Raw genomic sequence first — 25,721 nt, 5'->3', positions numbered from 1 at the left:
GCAATCCTCTGGGAATCCCAAAATTAATAATCACCTAATCCTGCAGCACCATAATCCTATTAAGATACCTCTGACAACTGAATTACCAGTGCAGATGAAATACTGTACAGCACTACAGTGCTTCCAAAACATTCCTGAATTATTTTACTGCAAGTATTTTGGGGAATCTCTTTTACATATTAACAGAACACCAGTCCCATGATCTGGAAACTTTATGAAAGAATTATGGAGCAGTCTAAAGTATCAACTCAAGCTTCTCTGGCCTGAGTTAAAGTGGCTACTGTACTGCTAATTAACATCCAAAGGGAGTTAAATAACTTAAAATTATTGAAATCCTAAAATCTTGACTAGAACTTGGGAAGACCAAAAAACTAAAGCACTGAAACCCGTCTTGTTATTAATATATTCAGTGGTGGATTTACCAAGGAGATACGCAATAGGTAAGTGATCCACTCAGTAGGGGTGTCAGTGTTTAACATTATTATGTTCAATAATTGTCACTGTCAGGTATGTAGAAATGTTCAACTGACACAGTTTAATTGGCTTATCCATGCATGATTTATTAAATTTTATGATTGACTAATAATTGCACAAACACTGACATGTGGATAATATGCAATCCTTCTCAAGGCAGTCTTGCTGTGACAGAAAAGAGTGTTTGAATAAATCTGTATTGTAGTGCACTGACGGATTGTGTTTTTGGTCTTTCAGCTAACTTTTATGGACTTTACTATTAATGCGCTATCAATCTTGACCTAGTTTATGAGATTACTTCAAGTATCATAGCCCACCACCAAACTGTTTTACAGCCATTTTCCATGCTTGCATGTGTTAGCCAGTTACCTGCATGGTCTCTTGCAGCATCTCTCATCAAGTTCTTAACTCAGTCATTAATAAACCTCTCCCCAAACATTCTTGACCTACCCCTAGCTCTCTTCCCCTCTACTCATGCATCTTTTGACCCAATTGGTTTTATTCATTCTCTCCACATGCACAAGCCATCTCAGTCTATCTCTACGCAAAACTTGGTCAATTATCTCAAATACCCAAACACCCTCTTAGCTCTGAACTGGGTTTCCTATCATTCAGTGTCAAATTGCACATCTACCAAATCATTGTCATTGTCCTTAACCACCCATATTTCACTGCCAAGTCTGCCATACAGCATCATACTTCTCACACCACTTGCATACATCTTTCTTTTCATGAGAAGAGAAGGTTCTCTAGCCTTCAATAACAAGGATGGTTTATAATAATACATCATGATACAATGAACACTGTGCAGTACTGTACAATTTTTCACACTTGGAAATCAAAACTTATTCATGTACTCGTATGAAGATAAAATAAAAATTACTCACAGCCTGATTGGACTGACGCCACCTGCTGATGGCTCGTTGATCTTCTGGATTCATGGCAACATCCTTTGCGTTCTGCACCATTGGTGTCACAGCTTGAGTGATAAACACAAAAAATTTACTATGTATTAAGAATAAATTATAAATATTAGCTACAAAGGCACACCTACATGTACACATACATGCACATACTTTCTCTCTTTCCCTGAAAAAACAAAACAAAACAGTAAATACATAAACAATAGGTTCCTGCAAATCACAAAGAATATTGAATGGTACCTCAGCAACATTATATACCAATTACAATGATAAAAGTTTAAGATTATGCTCACCTGCTTGTACCTGGTCTGAGGCAGCAATGACCTTGGCTACAAAACTAGGATCTTCAGAGTTATCAGCCTCCTGTTTGGCTACCATAAGTACTCTATTTGCAAGGCGAGCAATTGCACTTGTGTTGTCAACCATGGCCTGGGGTTCATGATTTTTTATAGATGCTTCACAGGCTGCAGTATGTCTTTTGATCAAGTCCTCTGTTGGTACATTAGTAAATTTATTACAAATGAAACACACAATAAACATAATTCTTAACACAAATGTGAAAAGCTCTCACCCAACAGAATATATCCATTAAATAATAAACAAGATCATTATAATTGGTTTCAAAGTTGAACAATAGATTTATTAACACCAAACTTATATATAAACAATGTGGTTCACAGTTAAACAATTTACTGAGCACAATGCAACCTAATTTGAAAAAAAATTCAAATTGTGTGTACGGGTAAAAAAAAATTACAATGATAAATAATAAAATTGATACATAGCATGTAACAAAACAATAGCACACAGTTTTAAATTATATTTTCTTATTTCTAAGCCACATTACAGTATTGTAATGATCTTTCCACAACTTATTAGTTTTGTTACATGTAACAATGGCAACATGTTATCTCAAAGGCCACCTCATCCCCAGTTTTTTCCCTTTCCCAGTGAGTCAAGCTATTGTTAAAACGAATTTTTACTGAATGTTAAGCGAAAAAGTGTGTCAAATATTTTTTATCATTAAAGTGAATTAACATTAAGTGAATTAATACTAAAAGAGGGATACTGTACCTGTGGATCTGTAAAATAAAATAAGCGACTCTTGCTAATGATATGAATTCAGAATCATTCAAAACATTGTACAGATCCAAGAACATTTTAAATGTTTGCAGCCTATTTGGTGATACAAACTAGCTGGCAAGTTACATGCCCTAGATCAGTGGATCTAAAACTGGGGGGCGCCCAGAAGATTCCAAGGGGGGAGCACGCAGTCAGAGAGAAAGTCTGGTCAGGAACTGAACGCGTCTTGTACACAATTGCTCATCCCTCCCACTCTATAATAACCAAGGGTTGCATCAGGGGGTGGGGGAGCGTGGGATCTAGGACTTATGCAGAGGGGAGGGGGTAGGCAAAAAGTTTAAGAACCACTGCCTTAGATGAATCTTTTTAAAGTTGCTTCCCTTGAAATGATCCTTCCTAGTTTGACCAAACACATTTTCCAAAACAGTGAAACCAGAAACAGCAACAATGGGTTAGTAGAGGGTATGCTGTATATCTTATGTACCTGATGCTTTAATAAATGCTGAAGACTCTGTAGCCTCATCAGCCAAATCTCTCACTTTTTGAATACTTTCTGCATACTGCCGACGCAAGTTTTCAAAGTGCTCATCGGCTGCTTTGTTTGTGGGATATGTCATGCGAATACGACCTGCAGCCACCAACTGAGGAGTTAAACTTTCCACCTACAAAAGAAATAAAATAGAAGATAAATCACACAAGAAGATAAAAGTGGGAAGAACAGGCGAGACCCTAACAAATGCACACCTAACAAACATCTGAGAAAGAGAAATACAAGTATATATATCATGGTTTAACAGACAAATGGAGTGAGTCAATGAATGTGTCCTGATTAATGATAAGATATATTCGAATAATGTGAATGGATGTACAGTATGTATGGGGCAGGATAATGAGTAAGGTGGTCAACAGTGATGTACCTTACATGTGAGGGAGAGGTGTGTTTAAGTGCCAGGACAACCTTGGACTGGAGGAAGTTTTCAGGAGCCAAACCTACTGTGTAATGTGAAAGATGTGCCATGGTGAATAATTGCACAATAAAATGCAGTGAAGGTAAAATGCTTAATTTTTCTCAAAATTTAAGTGACAAAAGAAAATTTACCATAAATTAAGTACCCCTACACCAAGCAGTAATATTAGTTAGTAAGAATCTACCTGTCCAGCAGAGGAAAGAAGAGCTTCTGTTAGCTTCTTGTTGCCTCCCGAGCTACCAGCAGCAACCATCAGAGCTGTTTTGGCAGCTCGATTGCTGAAGTTTGCAAGATTGGCTGCACGATTATCAAAAGCTTGTTCCCGGCCAGGTGTGCCTAAAAGGAAGAAAATATGGATAAATCCTTCACATATACATTTACTACATTAGATAATTCATTTAAAAGAGAGCAGGAAGGTAAAAGATTAATTAATTCTATATGTATATCAACTTTGTACAATTTGTATATGGTATACTGTGCTGTATACATCTGCTGAAAAAAAGGGAAATTGCAGCAACTAGCTTCTCTCTTTCCAAAGACTCTTATACATGTTTCATTCTCCTTCTACAAACTCTGGACTACATTCAACAATATCTTATTTACTCTACTTAATTTAATTTCTTCCCACATCCTTTTCTAACTACGGTATTCTATTATGTGCTTTTGCCAGGCCTATAATCCATGAACTGTAACAAAAAAGGTTCTTTAATTTTTTTCCCCAAAATTTACATACCGGGGTAACTCATTCTATATCTTTTTGTATCTGATGTTTAATACACCTTTTATAAACCTTCACCATAAGAACAAAGGCTTAATGACTAGTAAATTGATGAGCAGTGAAGAAGCAAACCATAATATAAATTATTACTTGGGCAAAGAAAACCATTTAATCCTCTAATTTCATTAATTTGAAAAAAAAATAATTTTCAATTGCACGGAATTAAATTCTTATGTTTTAAAACCATTTACCTTCTGGTGCAAGGACAGAATCAGTAAACTGCTTGAGGGGCGTGGTAATATCAACAAAGTCCTCAACGACCCGATCCACAACAGCAGTCTGGATTTTGTTCTTAAGCTCTTGTAACTTGGTTGAGAGCGCTCTGGAAAGGCAAATATTACTTATGTCAGCTATAACAGGTAAAGGGGAGGAAGGAAGAAGGAAACCCAAATAAAAGTGAATACCTGTATATAGGATAAACTCAGGGATACATATCAGTATCCTAATTCTGTATCAAGTCAGCTATTAAAATTGCACTAGCCTACCTGATATATGCTAGTTACCACTTCATTACATGGTGAAAAAACCAAGTCTTCAATATTTCAGCCTCGCAAAGAGTATATAATTAACTGCTTATATGTACCTGGCAACTGCCTGGGCTTGTGGAGTGTCACCCTGACCACGTCTGCACATCTCAGACAGTTGCTGTGATAGACTATCGACTTCTTCACACAATGCCAATATTCCTGTCTGAGCTGGTCCTGTTAGTCCTGCTGCCACCTGTCAAATATGTTAGTATTAAGTTATCATCAACATCATGTACACCTCTTCCCACACTCAGACCAAGATAATGCTTATAGAATCTTCTCCAACAGTTCACTTACTGACCATTTCTACATTTAAGGGGTTCAATACTTGACACAAAATCACAGACATATTCCATAAGCTAGTCTGGCTACTATAATAATGATAGTTTTCAAATCTTTTCTCAAATCATCATTATCGTTAATGTTTTATGGCTATTTTCTACGCCTTTGTGGAAAACGGTTGATTGTGTGTTCTGATGGCTGAAATTAGCAATTCCTTCTTGAATTTATTTGTTGCAATTATTTAACAACACAAAATTTTACAAATTCAAATGGTAAATTTACAGAAACATCAGTAACACTATACCCGTTTGCCTTCTTCCACAATAAGAGCAATGGCCTGTTGTCCAAGTCCTTTGTCATCCAGTGAAGGGTTGTTGAGCCAGCGCTGTGCCTGTTCCAATCGTCCAGCAACTGTGTGGGCCGGCTGCTGTACTCCACTTCTCTCTACATTGTTCACTGCTCGGGATATGGTTCCACTCAGTTCATTCAGTTTCTCACCAATGCTTCGTGCTAAGCTCTGGCCCTGAAGATAAAGTATACATTATATTACAGTTATATATACATATATATATATATATATATATATATATATACATATAAATACTTTTCTTTTGTTATACTCCCTTTAAGAATGGACAAGGTGTCTATAAGAAGCTTAGCTCACTTATTTGTTAAATTTGCCAATGGGAAAACTTTGTATTTTGTTTATACAAAGTTAAGGATAAAAGATGGTATATACAGTATTTTAATGTGTGGACATTTCTATTTGTTGTCCTTGTCCTTATTTGTCACTTCCTATACTTATCTAGCACCAATGATCTCATTACCATACTTCCTCTCTTTTTTGAAGTTTCTATATCCCTTGATCCACCAAACAGAGATATTAGAGAGAGAAGTAATGACAATAGGTAGAGAGACTGACTATTTTTTTTTTTTGCTAAAGCTTCTAATATTACACTACCATGCATAATACTACAGTACCAGAACTTCATACCTGTGGTGTGGTTCCCTTGCCATCCTGCCGTAGTTCACACAGAGCATCAGTCATTGAGGAAATATCTCCTGACAGCTTCCTGATGGCATCACGATCTGGTGGTAATGATCTATCCGCTACCTTTCCAGCCTGGGATAAAATCTGACGAAGGGACTTTTCTCCAATGCCACCACGCAGAGCAGTTGGGTCCTGTTGCAGAGAAATTCTTCATAATAACTTAGAATTTTTTTACGCAGCAATGGATGATGACGAAGTTCAAACATTAAAACCAAGACACTTGAACACATGCTAGGTTTAACATGGGACTGCTGTTCACAATTTGGATATCAAATGTTTAAAATCTGAGCATTTCACTTGATAACTTTTTACAACTCATACCCTGAAATACAGTATGTGTTATCTATATCATTATGTATGTTCAATACATAATCATAAAAATCTGTTTTAACCAAAGAAAATTTACTTATACGTAGAAAAATCCTACAATTATTCCTATCTCCTATTTACCTGAAGCCAGTCATGTGCAGCTTGCGCTTTGCCATCAATGGCATTAAGAACTTTCTTCATGACGGTCAGGTTGTCAGCATCCCACTCCTCTTCATCATATGTTGTCAGTTGTAACACACGTATAATCTCATTGATCTCATCTGTCATCCTCCCTAGGAAACAATATTTAATATTTAAAAAATCAACTTTACTCCAAAAATTTATATGAAACAAAATACTGCAGTTCCACTTAAAAGCTGATGCAGGAATACTGTACTGTATAATATGACAATGACAGTGAAGCAGTCTGTCTACAGGTAAACTGAATAAATTATGCCATTCCTTACTCTGTGAGAAAGCTTGAACTAAATAATCAAAGGAATGGTTAGTTCAGATATATATATATATATGTACTGTGTATATATATATATATATATATATATATATATATATATATATATATATATATATATATATATATATATATATATATATATATATATATATATATATATATATATATATATATATATATATATATATATATATATATATATATATATATATATTTTATTTTTTTAAATGATACAGTAAAGACAATAGTTGGAAGCATATGAAAATGAACACTCTACGTTCTTTATGTCTTGGCCAAAACAGTACAGTACACTGGTAACATATCAATATTACACCTTCTTGAGTGATATAATGCTAATAGTAATAACTGTCACCATTAATATCAAGTCTACAACCTGTGACTGTTTATGAATCGTTTTATATCTAACATCTTGCTACAATAGTTTCTAAAATGAATGACAAAATTGAAGGACATGTAAGACTTACCAGATAAATAATTCCTGTTTTCAGCGGCTTCCTCAATACCCTTTCCACCTTGGTGGAAAATCTGGATGAAGATTTTCATAGAGCAAATAAGGATGGGAGATAGAGTCTTTACACCTTCTAAACACCTCATTAAGATTTCACGGTGAACTTGGTGTGTCAACTCTTGCTGGCGACCATCTACATCACGGGAAACCTGGAGAGAACCAATTGTAGTGAACAGTGTAGAGCAATCATGCTGGCTGACATTAAATTTTATTAATTCTATTGGAAAACATTAAATATCTTGCTTTAGATCATACCTATACTGTATTGAGATTCTTAAATACTTCATTAGAACACAAATTATTTACCGATAATTAAAGACTAAAATGTTTTTGGGCAAGTCATTCAAATGATGATACTGTACTGTACAGTGCTAAGTCTCACATTCTGTGCACTAGTTGAGTATTGAAGTCAAAAACATTTTATTAAACATCTTTGCAAATTTAAAGTCTAAACTTAATTCTATGGACTTACTCTGGTAAGGCATGGGGAAAGATCTTTAACAAACTGGACCAAATCTTCCATAGTTTCAATAACCTCTGCTACCGCTAGGTAGTCCAAGACTTTCTTACACTCTCGGATGATCTTACGAACTTCTGACTCATCAAAGCATAACAACAAAGCAGAAGTTCCCTGTAAGATACCTCGGGCTCCTTCTATCAGTTTCTTTCTGCAAGAGTAAAAGAGTAGATTCAAATTTCAACATTGCAGACAGAATCATAATGCATGGACAGTACAGGAGTACAGCTTTATCTTAAATAAAAATCACATTACTAAACAGTGCAGAAGAAAATATACAACACTGAATACTATACAGTTACTATAATGCTTGTTACTATATATAAGAGTGCCATAATAGGTGCTCAGAGTCTCAGGATACTGTAGGTTAAATCTACACAAAATGTAAAAACAGCAAAAAAAAATCTCTAAAGGACACAAGGTTCTTTAAGAAAATGAAAACCTTAAAAAATACCCAGACCGACGGACATGTGTGATTATTGCAGTGACCTAATTTAAAAAAAAAAATAGGCCTGATAATTGTTTGCAAAATAATTACAGGACCTTGTATAAAAATAATAATGTCAGTATCTAAATTTCCATTATATTATTGTTAAAAAACAGACTATAACACTGCAATTCCTCTGAATAGTAAAGGAAAGACTGTAAATTTAACTCAGTAATTATATGTGTGATTAATTGGCTCACCTAGCAGGCTGTGAGTAAGGGTCAGCTTTTAGTAATGAAGAAGCTTCTTCTAACAGTTTGGCAGCACTTTCAACGCGGTGGAGTGCAGCGGGCATGTCTTGCTTCAGGATGGGGTCATCGCTGCTGTTGATCGTCTCCCGGCCAACCTGGAAAACAAATTCAATAAAGTATCATAATAAACAAGGTGGATCTATAATAATCTGAAGTGGGCCCACGGTTGCATTACTATAATAATGATGAAAGTTATCAATATGATGAACAATGTGGCACCAAAATAAACAAATGGGACCTGAATAACTAATATGGCATCATGAGGACCGCATGAAATAGATCACTACCATAGTGGCCATCAGGTTGACCAATATGGCATCAAGACAACCAATATAGCACTTGGAGTATGGCATCAAAATAACTAATATCACACCATGACGACCAATATCACACCTGGATGACCAATATAACACCAGGATGACCAATATAACACCCAGATGACCAATATAACACCCAGATGACCAATATAACACCAGGATGACCAATATATATGACCACCATAACACCCTGATGACCAATATAACACCAGGATGACCAATATAACACCCGGATGACAATATAACACCCTGGATGACCAATATAACACTGGATGACCAATATATGACCAATACCAGGATGACCAATATAACACCAGGATGACCACCAATATAACACCCGGATGACCAATATATAACACCGGATGACCAATATATAACACCCGGTGACCAATATAACACCATGACCAATATAACACCAGAATGACCAATGACCAATATACCAGAATGACCAATATAACACCAGGATGACCAATATAACACCAGGATGACCAATATAACACCGGGATGACCAATATAACACCAGGATGACCAATATAACACCAGGATGACCAATATAACACCGGGATGACCAATATAACACCAGAATGACCAATATAACACCAGAATGACCAATATAACACCAGAATGACCAATATAACACCCGGATGACCAATATAACACCAGGATGACCAATATAACACCAGAATGACCAATATAACACCAGAATGACCAATATAACACCAGAATGACCAATATAACACCAGGATGACCAATATAACACCAGAATGACCAATATAACACCAGGATGACCAATATAACACCAGAATGACCAATATAACACCAGAATGACCAATATAACACCAGGATGACCAATATAACACCACCAGGATGACAATATAACACCGATGACCAATATAACACCCGGATGACCAATATAACACCGGGTGACCAATATAACACCAGGGTGACCAATATAACACCAGGGTGACCAATATAACACCAGGATGACCAATATAACACCAGGATGACCAATATAACACCAGAATGACCAATATAACACCAGAATGACCAATATAACACCAGGATGACCAATATAACACCGGGATGACCTATATAACACCAGAATGACCAATATAACACCCGGATGACCAATATAACACCAGGATGACCAATATAACACCGGGATGACCAATATAACACCAGGATGACCAATATAACACCGGGATGACCAATATAACACCAGGATGACCAATATAACACCAAAATGACCAATATAACAAGATAAATCACGATTACAATGTTATTGAGAGAATAATACCGTATAATAACAAGGTTTACAGTTTCGTAACACATTACCAACAGACTACAGTACAACACTTTGGTAAATACACTGTAATGACTCTTAATTAGACCAATGGTAGCCTGAATATAAACTACAATGTTAAATTAGCTTGGCTCTAATTTTAAGTAGCTGTGGGCCAAGTTAGGTTTCGATCCCTTATTCATTAGTCAACACAAAGTAATTAAATCTAGACAACAGCAGAGTAATAAGGCTAGTTGGCAGGCGGCATGACAGGCAGGTAGAGAGACGCTAAATATAGTACGAGGTGGTTGACTTGGCCAGCGTGAAGCCCGCCCCCCCCCCCTACCCCACCCCCCCCACACACACCTACTCCCCATCTACACCTGTACTGTACACTCTCCCCAAGGACACACCCACCTGTACCGTACATCCACTGAACCACACCCACCTTCCCTCCACACACACACACACACTGTGCCAAGCAATAAAGTGTTTATAGAAATATTTACAAGGGTGTATATCCCGGATACCTCAAGTGTATAGTTTCATGTTGAGTTGATTTCAAAATAACACACGGTGAAGAAAACTGCTTAAGTGTATTGCTATCTAAGAGGGCTACCTCACCACCACATAACCCCCCCCCCCTTTCTCTCTCCCTACCCGTCTCCTCTCCCTGGCGTGTGACTGATAAACAAGTGTCAAGCACCTGGTGTGTACCTGATTCACAATAATTACACAGATTTAACTCCCTAAGACATTGTGTGGATTATTACCAAGAAGACACACATACACAAATGTGAAAAATAACAATAAGGATCTGATACCTAAAGTAATGTAACCAGAATGTTGCCCTCGTCCCTAAAGGCAGTGTTTCCCCCTGGATCCACTTTCAAAACTTGGCAAGAATGAGTTTTATCTGGTGATGAGATAATTATATGCAGATTTAATACAGTAATTCTCTGTTGTTGGTATGACTAGCATGTAAGCTTAAGTATACACAACTACAAGCAGGTAACTTAGTAAACATGTGAACCATTTAACCAAAGTGGAGTCTACCCCTCCCCCCTCTCCACACCACCCTCAGTACACACACTGCCTATACTGAGAACAGCGAATTATTAATATTACTATAAACAAGTCAGGATGTAGGTGCTCTCATACACAAACACACACACACACACACGCATATATATATATATATATATATATATATATATATATATATATATATATATATATATATATATATATATATATATATATATATATATATATATATATATATATATAGTACACACATACATACACGTGCGAACACTATCTGACTAAGGTTAAAAAATATATAAAAATGGGTCATATAATAATCATATCCGAATAGCAGCTCACACGCCCCTACCGCACGCCAGTCCACCACCACCACCTGCCTCACACCTCCACCACCACCTGCCTCACACCACCACCTGCCTCACACCACCACCTGCCCCACACCACCACCACCACCCGCCTCACACCACCACCTGCCTCACACCACCACCACCACCTGCATCACACCTCCACCACCACCTGCCCCACACCACCACCACCACCCACCACACCTCCACCACCACCTCCTGCCACCTCCACCACCACCTGCCCTCCACCACCACCTGCCTCACACCACCACCTGCCTCACACCACCACTTGCCCTCACACACCCCGCGAACACACCACCACCTCATGCTGCCCCAGAGTGGAGGTATACAGGCCGTCATAACGACCTGCCCCCCCCTTCATTACTACCCCCGACTCTTCACATCCACCCACGATTGTTTTCAAATATTGATGAAGAATGGAACAATGGTCATGCCTGGTCAACCCGAGGTAACAGTACCTTTCTGCTGTCTATTTCAGTACAAATATTCATAAAAAAAAGGTCAACTAACAAACTTTTTTGCTATAATGGGCAGAAAAATCAGTTTCCAAAATATATAGTAGAGAGTTTTCTTGGTCATCTTAGTTCCCAAGAAAGAAAGAATTTATACAAGAGGGTGATGGTGACGTCACCGCCCTGGGGAGGGGGGGCTCCAGTGTTACACCTGACACTTAAAATAGGTGGTCAGAGGACGGCCTTAGCTCACGTGAGGCGGTGCTGCTCCTGTATCACCCACTCCATAGTCTGGATTGTAATTACCCTGTACAAGTAATTAACTATTTTAGTCATTACCAATACGACATTTAAGCACATAGCTACTGTATAATTATATCTTTTGTCTGTATGAAACATTAGCTTTAATATTAAGAACTTATTATACAACTAAACTCTACCTTCCCACAGTGGACTTGTTCTTAAAGATTATTATTTTCCCTAATGATGAGAGCCAGCGTTAAGGCAGCCTCCCTCCTGCCCCCAACCCATAAACCGATGACCACAAAGTCGTAATTACTGATCCTATCTCTGAAACAGTTTCTGTATTCTTCTGTTTAACCAAATATAAACATAATGTACTATGTAGCTGTGTATTAATAGGTGTTACTAGACTGATTTACTACTGTATACTTCATGTATATCCGACTAAGTTATACACGAAGACATTATCAATTCTGTAAATAAAGTTGTAAGTAACTGTGACGACATAGTAGATAGTTATTTATTTACACCTGCACACCAACACGCCTTAGAGAGGGATCCCAGTCTGGCCTCTCAGTATTCACCACTCAGTAATCTCCCATCAACTCGCTCACCCACTTAACCTGTACTTCTCCGATAAATCCTTGTTTATGACTCTCTACCCTTAATTAATATTACCTTTAAGCCCTAAAAATAATGCTAATCCCCTCGTGAAGTAAGTGGCGAGCGGCGGGCTGAGGAACGAGACAGTCATCACGAGGGTCTTTGGGACGAGCGAGTCAGTCAAAACACGGTTCTCGCTCTTGCTGATGTAATTGGTAGAGACGAGGACGATCATTTTCTTGGTTAATAGCTTGTTACCAGTAAAGGGCCGGAGGGTTAATGTCATCACCTTAGGCTGTCTGGTGTCTATCGTCCATCAATCTGTCAACTCTTAATTATTTTACTCCGCTGAACCCTCTCCCACACGTAGATAAACAACACATTCCTGAGTCTCCATTGTTACCAGGTGTGAGAAGACTTGCAGGTGGTCCCTTAATTTGCTGAATATGTTTTGCTTTGTTCCCCGGGATGAGCAAGTCAACCACGACTCCCATGTACTTATTTTCACCAGTCACAGCATCATATTTTTGGCGCTTAATCCTGAAATAAGAACCGAGTCCGTTATACGCTTTATTTGTTCGTTAATGACAGTCATCTGGCGATTCTGCATTAGCGTATTTTCAGCAGTAAGACTAAAATGCGTAAATGCGCACAACACCTGGCTCAGCTCTCCCGTGTGTGGACCATAATTAGTCTACAAACTCAGGTAGCGGACTAAGAAAATGTGCAAACACGGCAAATGAGGGAATTTTCTTCCTCCCCCCCCACACACACAGGGAATGAGAAGGTAGGAAATCTGCCTAAATACAGGTACAGATGCCTTTCAAAAATTACATAACGGAAAAAAAAGAGTACAGTACAGGACAGCATAGGAAAGACAAGTAACCCGTTAACAGGGAGTGATGAGAAAGTTAACAGTAGCTAGAAAATGGTGGATGTAATTACAAGTTCCCGTTAACAGTATACTGAATCACAAGAACCCGTTAACAATATTGAATTACAAGCATCTGTTATGAGTGCACAATTACAAGCACCCGTTAACGGTACATAATCACTTGTACACACCTGTTAACAGTACAGAATAAAAAAAAGTCTTCAATAACCTTAATGAGTTTTTTGGACCTTTTAAAAGATGCTACGAAATAATACCCCCCCCCCCCTCCTCCCGTGAAGCAGTAGTGTTGGTGTCTAGTTTGCTCTCAATATATCTCTCGCTGCCTAAACTTCGACCCTCACACCTGACGCTAATGGTCCATATATTTCACTTCTTACATTTGTTTATCCTACTTTTAAGGACCAAGAGGAGGTTATCACTTGAAATATATCCACTAGTGATTTTTTTTCTCTCTCTCTCTCCGCATTTTATTATTCTAACAGTGCCAGGTAAATATATTAATTATTATAGTTTTACTTTTCACTGTATTTGTGCCGACAGTAACAGCTAATTACAGGTGATCTGGTAATATGTAAGACCACATCATCATCGTGTTTTTGCAGGCATGACCAGTAATACTTTGAGTTTATCGGGGTGTTGTGTTAAATGTCACAGGTGATATTTTCTGGGTTCTCGCCAAGCTCATTATTTATATTGAAATACAACACAGGTGGTTGACAGGTTTGAGAGGCGTCGCGTGACTCACAGTGACATGAGGGCAGGGGGACTGACGGCCACAAAGACCGCCACCTGTCAGGGGGCTGGACACTCCCATGACAGAGGACTAATGAGTTGATGCAGTAGCTAGTGGACAAAACAGTGGGGTGTGATCTGGGCTGTAGTGGTTATAAGACTCACATCATCAGTACGGTAAACCAATACTGACGGTAAAACCTTATAAAATAGTAAAATAGAACCAGAGTACGACTGTCCCTCTCAGTTATAACATATTCGTAAAGTTCAGATCAAAATTTGGACGCTAGAGTGTTAACTTCCATTGATCTTTCACCTTGTGGTCAATGGAGAAATATGGTTGCAAGCAAGTCGGTGGAAAATGTTGAAATCTTTTAACCCGTTAATTACGTAATGATCGGTTAATAACAGAGTCATGCTGGAGGGGTTACCTTCATCGACGACTTTTACTTTGATCACTGCCCCATGTGCACCAAACCTTGTCGTCATTGTCACACGTCAAGTTACCATTACTTCCCTTCCCCCACGTAAGTATTACTGCCTGTGACACTGTTGATCGTCTCTCCAAAGAAACAACCCATGAAGAAGACAGAGCAGCCACCCTCGCTCGCCCTGCTCGTCAACACGGATGAACAACTCTTACAGTGCGGGTCTACCATCAATATCGGACGAATCTTAAAACCAAGGACAGCCACACACCGCACCATTACTACGAGGTCGTTAACATAAAGAAAATCTACCTCGGACTCAACTGACTGTGCTTACGAGACTACACCCTGGATATCCATAACACTAAGGCGTCTCAGCTCCCCTAATCTTCCCTCTATGTCCTGAACCAACACCTACAGGTCTCCCTCCAGCCGCCCCTTCCTGATCACACCTCTTATACACAGCCCTGGAACCTGACGTTAATATCGACCTACTGAGCTTTTTTTCTTAACAGATAAACATATAAAAAGATTTCACTCCTTCACCCTCTGTAACTTGCCACTGTTAACAAAGGCCCTTCAGACATCTCCGCTCAAGCATCACCTACATCTACGAAGGCAAGCACAAACTTTTCATGTTTTCCTTTTGGCTGGTAGTAATACTCTACACCTCGCCAAGTGCAGGAATAAATCTGAAAAAAAACCCTAAATCTGAGTCTGTTCTATACTTAGTTCCAGATGCATAATTTTCTTAAAAGCCAGAATGAAAATTGTAGAGGATATAGCTTAAACAGACAGACAGATGAAGGAACAGATCAAACCAAACGATTACACTAGTAAGTTATAGCAGCATCAATAGTGGTACTAGTAGGGGCGACCGCATGGGTGACAACAGAGAGTGCGCGTGGCTCCCGGCTTCTACCTCACATTCTCCACGTGGCATCACCCCCGCCCCCTCGGAAGTGTTGCGTCCAGACCAGCCACGCCCACCTTCTGCTAACCAGGCGCACGGTGACAATGAAACCATTTTGTCTCAGTCACCCATCACTCCCTCAGCCATGAAGGTAGAGAGAGAGGAGGTGTCTATGGCTAGCAATTCTATAAAGTGAATCCCCATTGATTTAACGTGTTATTACCGTATATCCACACCAACAGAGAACACAGTACTTATACATACTCCCTCACCACCAAGACGTCGCTCAACCTACAAACATTAATTTATTCCTGTAACCAACACTTTAACCTCATCAACACGTAATAACACCCCCCCCAACCCACCCTACAACAGACACTACTTCCCCTCTACACGAACCCATCCATCACCTACAGTACAGCCTCACCAACAGCCACCTCCTACAAGATACCTCGAGGTTCTCAGGTACCGGTGATGTGAGGATACAACACAACGGAGAGGAAGTGGTGGCAGATGTAGTGAGTGAGCAACAGGAAGTGAGTAACGTAGGAGAGTGTGGAGGTAGGGGTCACGTTCATCACTTCCCGGATGTGAATGAGTCATCTGCCTGCATTAAAGCGCACATTTACGAACTTAAGAGGAAAAATAAATCTTAACTCTTTAAAAGTTCACATCCTGGACAAGTGGTTATGAGTGAAATTATAACTTATTCACGTAGACGGTCTGTTGTTATTATTATTACTGTTGTCATAATTCAATCAACATCTTTCAAGTGTTGTAGTGTGTCAGGTCACCAGCTCCCCCCCCCTCCCTCCCCCCAAGCTTCCCTCACCTCCCGGAAGAAAACAACACGAAGCCCATTGATAACGATAAGACTGGTGAACGTAACTGCCCAAGAAAGATAAGGGAACAAGAGGCCCAGGTGAGACATCCAGTGTGAAGTGATTAGACGATAAAGATAAAATGTTTGCGTCATTTATCTTCTTCTTCTTTCCTTCTTCGATTATTTTTATGACATGATTTGTAAGTTTTCTTTTTTTCTCCTCCCGTCAGTTTCGTTTCTTAGGGCGTAATACTTTGAGAGTGAAGTGGTCTGAGGAAGGAAGGAAGGAAGGAAGGAAGGAAGGAAGGATGGAAGAAAGGAGTGCCAAGGGAAGTGACATGGAGAGAGAGAGAGAGAGAGAGAGAGAGAGAGAGAGAGAGAGAGAGAGAGAGAGAGAGAGAGAGAGAGCAAGAAGACACTGAGACCTGGAACAAAGATTGCGAAGTCTGACCGAGACGCCTACAACTGTCGTAGCTGAAAGAACACCAAGTAATTTACGACAATTAAAGAGGTGGGTTGAGACGTAAAAGGTGAGGCAGGGAGGTAAGGTGGGCTGGTAGGTAGAGGTGGCTGGTAGGCAGAGGTGGGCTGGGAGGTAGAGGTGGGCTGAGTAGAGTAGAGGTGGGTTGGGAGGAGGTAAAGGTGGATTTAGGACGTAAGGTGGGCTGGGAGGTAAAGGTGGGCTGGGAGGTGAGGTGGGTTGGGACGTAAGGTGGGCTGGGAGGTAAAGGTGGGCTGGGAGGTAGAGGTGAGCTGGTAGGCAGAGGTGGGCTGGGAGGTAGAGGTGGGCTGGTAGGTAGAGGTGGGTTGGGAGGTAGAGGTGGGTTGGGAGGTAGAGGTGGGCTGGTAGGTAGAGGTGGGTTGGGAGGTAGAGGTGGGTTGGGAGGTAGAGGTGGGCTGGTAGGTAGAGGTGGGTTGGGACGTAAAGGCTGGGCAGGGAGATAAAGGTGGGTTGGGATGTAATAAGAGGTGGGTCGGGACGTGACCCTATTGTGAATTTCTATGCCCCCTCCCCCCCCCTCCCAATTTATTTTACCTGCAGATTTACCGCCATGACGCTACCTGAGGGGGTTGGGTTAGGTTAGGTCATAAAGGTGATTCGATTGAGATAATAAAATACGGATGCAAGCACTTGACTCGTTGACAGGGTATCGAAGAGGTGTCATCGGCTGCCAACACCTACACACAAGACACAGAGGAACTTGTTTATGGGCTGTCAAGTTACTCCGGGCGGTGAAGTGATATCCTTGACTGTTGACAGCACTGACCTTAACCTCTGACCTTCTCCAGGGCCCATGAGGGAGGAGAGTCAGCATCCCAAATAATACATCGTGCAGGTCGATATCCTGACAGGTGGTGTTTCAAAGGTCAGGTAAATGGTTGATTCTCGTATGATTTTTGAGTTGGTTTCTCGCCCGGGACACCTGAAGAATTTCCACCTCAGTTTATTTTACCAATTGATTAACTACCCTAAAACTATATGTGGGAGGTTAGGTTAGCGTTAGGTTAGGTTAACGTTAGGCTCTAGGTTAACGTTAGGTTCTAGGTTAGTGTGGGTTAGAGTGGTTAATCTGCGGGTGAAATAAACTATGGTGTAGAGTCTTCAGGTGTTCCGAAAGAAGATTAAATTGAAAGAAGATAGAGAGGAATTGATGATGTTTCCTGTAAGATTATAATGCAATAATTACGTCACATTACCAACACAGCTATGGCGTACGTGAGAGAGAGAGAGAGAGACACGCAGCTGCACCTTAATTGATTATCTTACTACTCAGGTGGGACATTTTCTCACACCTTTTCTCATAAAATGGCAGTATTCCTTGGTCCTTAACTTGTTCCACCTAATTAAATAGTTGTTGGGTTTTTTGTGTAAGAGAAATTACTCATATAATTTGGGATTGTACGGCCGATTAATTATATCAGTGGTAGAGTGGCGCCTATCTCCCTGCCCTCCTCCTCCTCCCACACATTGCAAATAACACCAATTTTAGGTTGTGCAAAGCCATCGTAGCATTATTATTATTATTCCAAATTGAGAAATAATCCCTGATAATTTTTCTTACGAGTTACCAGAGAGAGAGAGAGAGTGTGGCGAATATTCATCGATATACTGTTGACTATGAGGAAGGGAAGCGGTCGTATTATAGTATGTGGGAGGGAGAACTGTTCGCGCCACCTGCCTACCCATAAGCCCCCCATCAGACCATGTTTCAGAGGTTTGGATGCGTCTTGGAAATAAAAGTTCAACCATTACTGCCCGAGAACCATCAATACGACTGAATTATTTACTAGATACTACGGCGTCGGTGAGATATTGGCCACGGAAGGCTGCCAGCACACTCTATATCTTTTCCGACACGGTTAAGGACAAAACGTCAGCCACGCTCTGATAGGTCCAATTCGTTAAACAACCTGTACTAATGTTATGTGTAAGCCTCAAACATCTCTGGGTTGACTTGCGAATTCGCCCTAAAAAAAAAACCACGTTACTATTCTAAAGTTCCTATAATAATTTTTTTTGTTCCATTGTTTAGTAATTGTTAGTAAACCGCCTGTGAGGGAGGACATGGAGCTATAGAAGATATGAACAACTGTGTAGTATTACCAGCTGACCTCTACTAACAACTGACATACAATATAAGACAAAAAAAAAAGGAATATGGAAAAAAAAAAAATAGGCCAGACACAACCTGACAACAATAAAACGTGACGCGGTATTAGCCTAAGTGGTGAGGGAGCGTGAATGGGGTGTTGAGGGTGACAGATGGGTGTAGGAGCAGAGGACACTAAGGCTGGAGGTGTTAACGAGAGTATTAGTGCATTAGGCGTGACCACAACACCCGCTCGGGGATTACTGCCATTTAGCCAGTCATCCCACTTGACGCCTTTATTGACAGTGATGGTGAGGGCGGGCGGAGGTGTGACCAGCCGAGCACCCAACACGCCCTCATGACATCACGCCACATTATCCTCTCACCACCACGAAGAAAGTCTCGCCTACCACGCTACCTGCCACCCACCACATAGGCCTATCTGTGTTTACACTTATTCAACTACCTAGTCTACCATTGTAAGACTCCTTAAAGGGGTGTAACAGGTGAAGTGTACAGGTGTAGTAGGTAGTGTACATGTGTAACAGATAAGAATGTACAGGTGAAGGAAGGAGTAAACATCAAGGCGAGTGGGTGAGGTCGTGTCAAGTGGATGGAGAGAGGGGAGAGGGAGAGGGAGGAGGGAGAGGGAGGGAGAGAGGGGGAGAGGGAGGGAGAGGGTGGAGGGAGGGTGGGGAGTTGCGGAAGGGGAGATGAGGCAACAAGGACACCCCTCACCCCCTCCTGTGGAACTCACAAAATAATTACGGGATAATGAATGTACTCCCTACCCCCCTCCCTCTCACCCCCCCACTTATTCCCACCTTCACCCCTTACTTCCTTCTAGTGCTCCCATCTCCCCTCCCTCCTCCTCCTCCCCCCCCCTTCCTCTATCTTCCCTCACGTCACCCCCCATTCCCCCAAGGCTTGTATCACAGCTGGTTCTTACCCATATCTTGCACCACAAACCCCTTTAGGCAGACAACCGGGAAAATACTGTTTATTTTCCCTTAACAACTAAGACTAAAGAGAGCCGCAAAGTTCCACCGCCCCACAGGACGGTCAAGGAGCCACAACTCTCAATAATGATAACATAAAATCATGATTATCGGACTCCCCAGCCAGCCTTGTGGAGGTAAGTCCGTGTGTGCCCAAGTGGAGTTATTAACGATATCCAGTAGCTCAGGATATCCAGTGGCGGCTCCAGGACATCCAGTGGCAGCTCCAGGATATCCAGTGGCAGCTCCAGGATATCCAGTAGCGGCTCCAGGATATCCAGTGGCAGCTCCAGGATATCAGTGGCGACTCAGGACCTCAAGTGGCGGCTCCAGGACATCCAATGGTGGCCTCCAGAGTTTTCAGTGGCGGCTCCAGGACATCAAGTGGCGACTCCAGGACATCCAGTGGCGGCTCAGGATATCCAGTGGCAGCTCCAGGATATCAGTGCAGGCTCCAGGACATCCAGTGGCGGCTCAGGACATCGAGTGGCGGCTCCAGGATATCAGTGGCAGCTCCAGGACATCAAGTAGCGGCTCCAGAATCTGTGGTGGCCTCCAGGATTTTCAGTGGCAGCTCAGGACATCAAGTGGCGACTCCAGGACATCCAGTGGCAGCTCCAGGATATCCAGTGGCAGCTCCAGGATATCAGTGCAGGCTCCAGGACACATCCAGTGGCGCTCCAGGACATCCAGTGGCGGCTCCAGGACATCCGAGTAGCGGCTTCAGGTTTCATCCTCATGTCTACTATAACGCTTGGTCCCATCTGCATTGCTTCGCCAAACTAAGTCAACCTGACCTAACCTGACCACAGAAAAGTCACAGCAAAATGAGACTTTTTTACCTTTTCCCGAGCCAAAATTGATGTGACTATTTTCTGTAACTATTTCCGTTTTCCACCTCACCAATAACCATCTTGACCCACCTGATGAACACTCACACAACTACAACTTCTCCTCAATAACAAAGCAACAAGTGAACAGGAAGGGGTGGGTGAGTGGGAGTACTGAGTGAGTGGGTAGGAGATCGGCGAGGTGGGTGGGTGGAGATGAGTGGGTGGGTCGGCGAGGTGGGTGGGTGGGTGGAGTGAGGTGGGTGGTGGTGGAGTCGACGATACACGGTGAGGGTGGACCGTGGGGTTAACATAAGCAAGTACCGGGAAGATGGTTCACCCTAATGACCCGGGAGGCGCACCACAGTACCAGTCACCCCCTCATGGAGTGGTGTGGTGGGTGTTGGGAGGGGGTGGTAGGTGTTGGGGGTGTGTGATAGGTGTTGGGGGGTGTGGTGGGTGTTGGGGGGTGTGGTGGGTGTTGGGGGTGTGGTAGGTTGTGGGAAGTGTAGTGTGGTGTGTGTGATAAATTGTGTGGGCTTCATCGCTTTTCCCCTCCTCTACTGACACACCTCCCCTCCTCTACACTGACACACCTCCCCTCCTCTACACTGACACACCTCCCCCCTCCTCTACACTGACACACCTCCCCTCCTCTACACTGACACACACCTCAGCCTCCTCTACACTGACACACCTCGCCCTCCTCTCCACTGACACACCTCGCCCTCCTCTGCACTGACCTCCCCTCCCTCTACACTGACACACACCTCCCCCCTCCTCTACACTGACACACACCTCCCTCCTCTACACTGACACACACCTCCCCTCCTCTACACTGACACACCTCCCCTCCTCTGCTGACACACCTCCCCCCTCCTCTCCCACTATTTTACCTCGCCCTCCTCTACACTGACACACCTCCCCCTCCTCTACACTGACACCTCCCCCTCCTCTACACTGACACACCTCCCCTCCTCTACACTGACACACACCTCCCCTCACTCTACACTGACACACACCTCCCCTCCTCTACACTGACACACCTCCCCCCTCCTCTACACTGACACACCTCCCCCTCCTCTACACTGACACACCTCCCCCTCCTCTACACTGACACACCTCCCCTCCTCTACACTGACACCTCCCCCTCTCCTCTACACTGACACACCTCCCCTCCTCTACACTGACACACCTCCCCCTCCTCTACACTGACACACCTCCCCTCCTCTACACTGACACACCTCCCCCTCCTCTACACTGACACACCTCCCCCCTCCTCTCTACACTATTTTTACACCTCCCCCTCCTCTACACTTTGACACACACACCTCCCTCCTCTACACTGACACACCTCCCCTTCCTCTACACTGACCCCTCCCCCTCCTCTACACTGACACACATCCTCTAACTTACCCACCAGAGGTACACCATGACGCCCCCCCATGAGCTGCCATACCTTCCCTCCCTTATGACCTCACATTAATATCTCACATATGAAACTCTATCACAGGAAAAAATTAATAACCAAAAAAAAAAGTGAGTGGAGAGTCGTAACGTGAGACGAGGGCAAACTAAGAGGGGCGTCCGTCCCTGTGTTTACCTCGCTGGGATAAAACACCACAACCGCCCTCCCCCTGTGACAGTCTGCTCTCATCTCTGCTTACTGTAATCACTCCAGCACACATTCTAAGATCTTCTGTCTGACTTTACTGTTCCTGTTCCTCATTATTGTCTCCAGCAGTACCTATAGACATCTTGGAACGATAAACAAACACCTATAATACACAGTAGAAACAATGCCAGCCATGAGTCGCCGCCACTGGACACTAAAATACAAGTGAGGTAAGCAGTGATGGCCGCTACATGTTTACACTACGGCTTCCTGGTCGCTCCTCAACCCGTGAACCGCCCCACTGTCTTCCCTACACCACTTACTACTATACTTACTTTAGTTACTTATCCTACTTAGAAGTATGTTAGGGGAAGGCGTTAGGTCCTTAATGAACGACTATACATTCATCTATCCCCTAACGTTGCTGTGTTATGCTTGGCGAGAACACTGTGGTAAGCAATTAATACTGAACTATCTACCTTTATATACTGTATATTACTTCTGTCACAACGAGCGTCCCTAATACTACCCGTGTCACACCCCTAATCACACCACATACATCCCCGGTCACACCACATACAGCGTCACATCCCTGGTCACACCCCCGGTCACACCACATACAGCGTCATCTGGGTCGCACCACATGCAGCGTCACATCCTGGTGCACCACAGCGTCATCTGGTCACACCCCCGGTCACACCACATACAGCGTCACATCCCTGGTCACACCCCCGGTCACACCACATACAGCGTCACATCCCTGGTCACACCCCCGGTCACACCACATACAGCGTCACATCCTGGTCACACCCCGGTCACCTGCACATACAGCGTCATCTGAATTACACCCCGGTCACACCACATTACGTCACATCCCTGGTCACCCCGGCCACACCATGCAACGTCCACATCCCTGGTGCACCCCCCGGTCACACCACATACAGCGTCACATCCCTGGTCACACCCCCAGCCACACCATGTCACGACAGCCTACGTGTGATCCAATGGGAGAAAAGTGAAGGTGTTCAAGAGAGAGAGAGGATAAGGGCTCTTCCCACAGCTGTCCATTACACCAACACTCCTCACTCACACACCAACACTCCCTCACCCACACTCCCTCCCACCCACCAACACTCCCTCCTCCACACTGGCCTCCCTCCCTCCACCAACCTCCCTCCACCCTCCCTCCCTCACCTCCAACACTCCCTCACCCACACCACAGCACTCCCTCACTCCCTGCTGCTCCTCCACCCACACAACACTCCCTCACCCCACCTGCCCTCCCCTCCCTCCACACCAACCTCCCCTCCCACCCACCTGCTCACTCCCTCACCCACCTGCCTCCCTCACACTGGCTCAGCACTCCCTCACCCACACCAACCTCCCCTCACACCCCACCTGCTCCCCTCCTCCCACACCAGCTTACTCCCTCACTCCTGTAACACTCCCTCCCCACGCTCCCTCACCCACATAACCTCCCCCACCCCACACCAACCTCCCTCACCCACTGTACTCCTTCACCCACACCAGCACTCCTCCCACCTGCACCAACACTCCCTCACCCACACACCAGCATTCCCTCACCCCACTGCTCCCTCACCCACACTGCTGCTCCCTCACCCCACACCAACACACCCCACACCAGCCTCCCTCACCCCACTGGCACTCCCTCACCCCCCTCCCACCCCACACCAACACCCCTCTCCCTGCCTCCCTCCCACCAGCACTCCCTCACCCCACACCAGCCTGCTCCAGGCACCGCAGCTTCACAACATTTCAACATAGCATTAGACACCCGGATCTGTCACCTGTCAAACCTTCCATCAAAATATAGATACACCAAAATTCTTAACTTTACACAAATTATTTACGAAATATTATTCAGAATACAGTTCTTCATAATGTATAACGTAGCTATTATTAGTTTGTTGTTCACGTGTAAGGTAACTATTCTGATACATTTGATTGTATGAATTCGTGTGTATATCACGTTGTATGTGAAGAAATTATGTATAACTATGTAGATAATTAGTACATTGAAATCCCACTGTAGGAGGAGATAAAATACTGTGGGATTTTAATGATTTCGATATTTTTACATTTATTATCTTATACTAGATTGTGGAAGCTTATTATGGTGTGTGTGTGTGTGTGTGTGTGATCAACAGGGGTGGTCAACACGTGGGCCAGATAGTGTGAGCGGTGCCAGCTATGTGGGCGTGTGTTGTCTGGGTGACGACGATGGCAGTGGCGGCAACGGCAGCACCCACCCACCCACCCACCCTCCGTCCGTCCCTCCTCCCGCAGTGTCTGGCCCGCCTCACTCGCCTCACCTAAACCCTTAAACATCACCTCGCTGAACTCCTCCCGCCCTTCTTGGTGACCTCTGTTTGTACGACCCTTCTTTGGCTCATCCTTCCTCCATCACTCTGCTCTACTTTACTCTATAGTCTACTGCTTCTACTTTTCCTTTGTCTCTATCCCCTCCGTTTACTCTCGTCCTCTCTTTCCTGCTCATCCCCCCTTGTCCCTACCCCTCCTCTCCTCTCCCCTGCTCTTAAATCCACCTCTCTCAGGCCCCTCCCACCTTCACTCACTGCTCTCTCTATCTGCCCTCGCCGTTTCCTTATCCTCGGCTCGGTGGAGGAACACGAGACTCACACATCACAGACGCCCCTCGCTGCAGTGGGCCTCACTAGTCAGTGGATCTAGTTTTCCACACCTAACGACCTCACATCAAGCTGTAGCAACATAGCAACGGCTTGACTGGTTGCTCCCGGGAACTAACCAGACCAGACAGTAGCACCGCTTAATCTTTTCATTAAACCTTCCGTGTTATCGTCTGGTTATCTGACTGCCTGTAAGTCTTCCTTTATCTAACAAACTTCTCTCGTGGGGAATAAGGCCTCGCTGGGTACAAGGTGTACACAATA

The 25,721-nt window shown here is 43.1% G+C and overlaps 1 protein-coding gene across 17 annotated transcripts in view; it reads right to left on the bottom strand.

The window, feature by feature from the left end:
* The window catches only part of LOC121875936 (vinculin-like), a 133,088-nt gene that overhangs the window by 42,485 nt on the left and 64,882 nt on the right, over nt 1-25,721 (bottom strand). For all 17 annotated transcript variants that reach the window (XM_042380703.1, XM_042380697.1, XM_042380689.1 and 14 more), the window contains exons 3-14: nt 8,604-8,749; nt 7,872-8,067; nt 7,356-7,548; nt 6,537-6,688; nt 6,030-6,218; nt 5,340-5,558; nt 4,810-4,946; nt 4,418-4,548; nt 3,633-3,784; nt 2,965-3,142; nt 1,691-1,888; nt 1,362-1,453 (exon numbers count right to left, since the gene is read on the bottom strand). In XM_042380703.1, coding sequence (XP_042236637.1) covers nt 1,362-1,453; nt 1,691-1,888; nt 2,965-3,142; nt 3,633-3,784; nt 4,418-4,548; nt 4,810-4,946; nt 5,340-5,558; nt 6,030-6,218; nt 6,537-6,688; nt 7,356-7,548; nt 7,872-8,067; nt 8,604-8,749 — 1,983 coding nt within the window. The remainder of the gene's footprint in view (nt 1-1,361; nt 1,454-1,690; nt 1,889-2,964; nt 3,143-3,632; nt 3,785-4,417; nt 4,549-4,809; nt 4,947-5,339; nt 5,559-6,029; nt 6,219-6,536; nt 6,689-7,355; nt 7,549-7,871; nt 8,068-8,603; nt 8,750-25,721) is intronic.

This window comes from Homarus americanus, unplaced genomic scaffold (genome assembly GCF_018991925.1).
Source record: "Homarus americanus isolate GMGI-L3 unplaced genomic scaffold, GMGI_Hamer_2.0 scaffold3384, whole genome shotgun sequence".
NCBI classification, from domain to species: domain Eukaryota; kingdom Metazoa; phylum Arthropoda; class Malacostraca; order Decapoda; family Nephropidae; genus Homarus; species Homarus americanus.
Note: the sequence above shows the minus strand (reverse complement) of the source record. Positions and strands in the feature narration are given on the sequence as shown.